Source organism: Chaetura pelagica, unplaced genomic scaffold, assembly GCF_000747805.2.
Source record: "Chaetura pelagica isolate M959 unplaced genomic scaffold, ChaPel_1.0 scaffold2279, whole genome shotgun sequence".
Lineage (NCBI taxonomy): Eukaryota > Metazoa > Chordata > Aves > Apodiformes > Apodidae > Chaetura > Chaetura pelagica.
Genome location: NW_009954691.1, coordinates 4658 through 6409, shown reverse-complemented (window position 1 = coordinate 6409; position 1752 = coordinate 4658). Strand labels below are relative to the sequence as shown.

At 56.8% G+C, this 1752-nt stretch overlaps 2 protein-coding genes across 2 annotated transcripts in view; one reads left to right on the top strand and one right to left on the bottom strand.

The window, feature by feature from the left end:
• The window catches only part of LOC104395871 (P2Y purinoceptor 11-like), a 1724-nt gene extending 1286 nt beyond the window's left edge, over nucleotides 1–438 (top strand). The window contains exon 2 of the mRNA XM_010005617.1: nucleotides 130–438. Within this exon, the coding sequence (XP_010003919.1) occupies nucleotides 130–438 (309 nt within the window). The remainder of the gene's footprint in view (nucleotides 1–129) is intronic.
• A 753-nt stretch (nucleotides 439–1191) lies between these two features.
• Nucleotides 1192–1752, bottom strand: part of LOC104395870 (eukaryotic translation initiation factor 3 subunit G-B-like) — a 1753-nt gene continuing 1192 nt past the window's right edge. Inside the window, exons 2-4 of the mRNA XM_010005616.1 lie at nucleotides 1501–1637; nucleotides 1305–1411; nucleotides 1192–1207 (exon numbers count right to left, since the gene is read on the bottom strand). Of these exons, the coding sequence (XP_010003918.1) occupies nucleotides 1192–1207; nucleotides 1305–1411; nucleotides 1501–1637 (260 nt within the window). The remainder of the gene's footprint in view (nucleotides 1208–1304; nucleotides 1412–1500; nucleotides 1638–1752) is intronic.

Genomic DNA, 1752 nt, shown 5'->3' with positions numbered 1-1752 from the left:
AGGTGTCAAATCGCCCAAGAGCTCCCCATGGTGGCCCAGGAGCTCCCACCAGTGGCCCAAGAGCTCCTTCCGGTGGTTTAAGAGCTCCCCATGGTGGCCCAGGAGCTCCCATCGGTGGCCTGAGATCAGGATGTGGTGGCCCAGGACCACCTCCCAGTGGCCCAAGAGCACCTCCCACTGGCCCAGGAGCTCTACCCAGTGGACCAAGAGATCCACCCAGTGGCCCAGCTCCCTCTGGTGGCCCAGGATCCAGATGTGGTGGCCCAGGAGCTTCTCCCAGTGGCCCAGGAGGTCCACTCAGTGGCCCAAGAGATCCACCCAGTGTCCAGGGGGGGTCTGGGTGTCTCCAGAGATGGAGCCTCCACCACTGCTCCCATGGACTCGGTTGGGTGGGCAAAGACCTTGAATCATCAGGTCCAACCATCAAAACCAGCTTAAGCAACTCAACCAGGTCCCTCAGCACCATCTCCAGGGCTTTGGGCACCTCTAGGGACGGGACCAATGGACTCATTTGGGTTGGAAAACACCTTGGAGATCATCAGGTCCAACCATTCAACCCAACTTTGGAGATCATCAGGTCCAACCATCTGAGGACTCTCATGGACTCATTTGGGTTGGAGAAGATCTTGAAGATCATAAAGTCCAACCATAAACCCAACTCAACCAAGTCCACCACTCAACCACATCCCTCAGCACCATCTCCAGGGCTTTGGGCACCTCTAGGGACGGGACCAATGGACTCATTTGGGTTGGAAAACACCTTGGAGATCATCGGGTCCAACCATTCAACCCAACTTGACCAACCAAGCCATGTCCCTCAGCACCATCTCCCAGGACCCACCACCAGAGACTGGGATGGAACCTTTGGAGACCACCTGCTCCATCTTCCCCCCTCCCCCAACCCCCAGAGCAGGTGGCACAAGAAGCAGCAGAATTAAAGGTGGAACCATCAACCCAACCTTGTGTCACGTGGGCTTTTTTCCAAGGATTGAGCTCAAAACTCAAGGAACGGGGACATTGTGGGGACAATCTGGGTGTGGGGACAGGGACAACGTGGGGACAGGGACAACGTGGGGACAGGGATGAGGAGGTTTCTGGACCCTCCCCACAGTTGAGACCCAACACTTGGGTTCATACCAGAAGCTGTGGATTTATTTAGGAAGGTCGGCAGCTTTTTCCGAGGAGCTTCCATCAGTTGGTGGAAGGTCTGTGGGAAGAAGGAGGGTGGTGAGAAGATGGGAGAAGGTGGGAGGGTCTTCTACAGTTCCCCCCACCCATCCTTGGAGCCCTTTCCCAACACCTACTTGGCCCATTCCACGTTGAGGATCAAGTGGTCGTAGCCAAAGCCAGAGACTCCGGCGATGGCCCGAGCGGCGTCTTCGCGGCGATGGAAACTGATGAAGGCAAAACCCTGGGGTGGAAGGAGAAAGGTTGAGGAGGACATCAGGGGTTGGAGAAGATCTCCAAGGGTCTTCTCCTCCCTCCAAGAAAAAATCCCACCTTGGATTGTCCAGTGGTTTTATCCTTGGCTAAATAGATCCTGGAGATGGAACCGAAGGGGCGGAAAAGCTCCTGGAGATCGGTCTCGCGCGTGTCCTCAGAGAGGTTGGTGACACGGATGGTGGCATTGTCATCAGCTGCAGGAGAGGGGGAGGAGGGTGAGGAGGAGGAAGGTGGGAGGGTAGGGACAAGGTGGGGACAAGGTGGGGACACTGAGGTGGCCCCAGGACTCACCTCGACGATTGGGCTGCC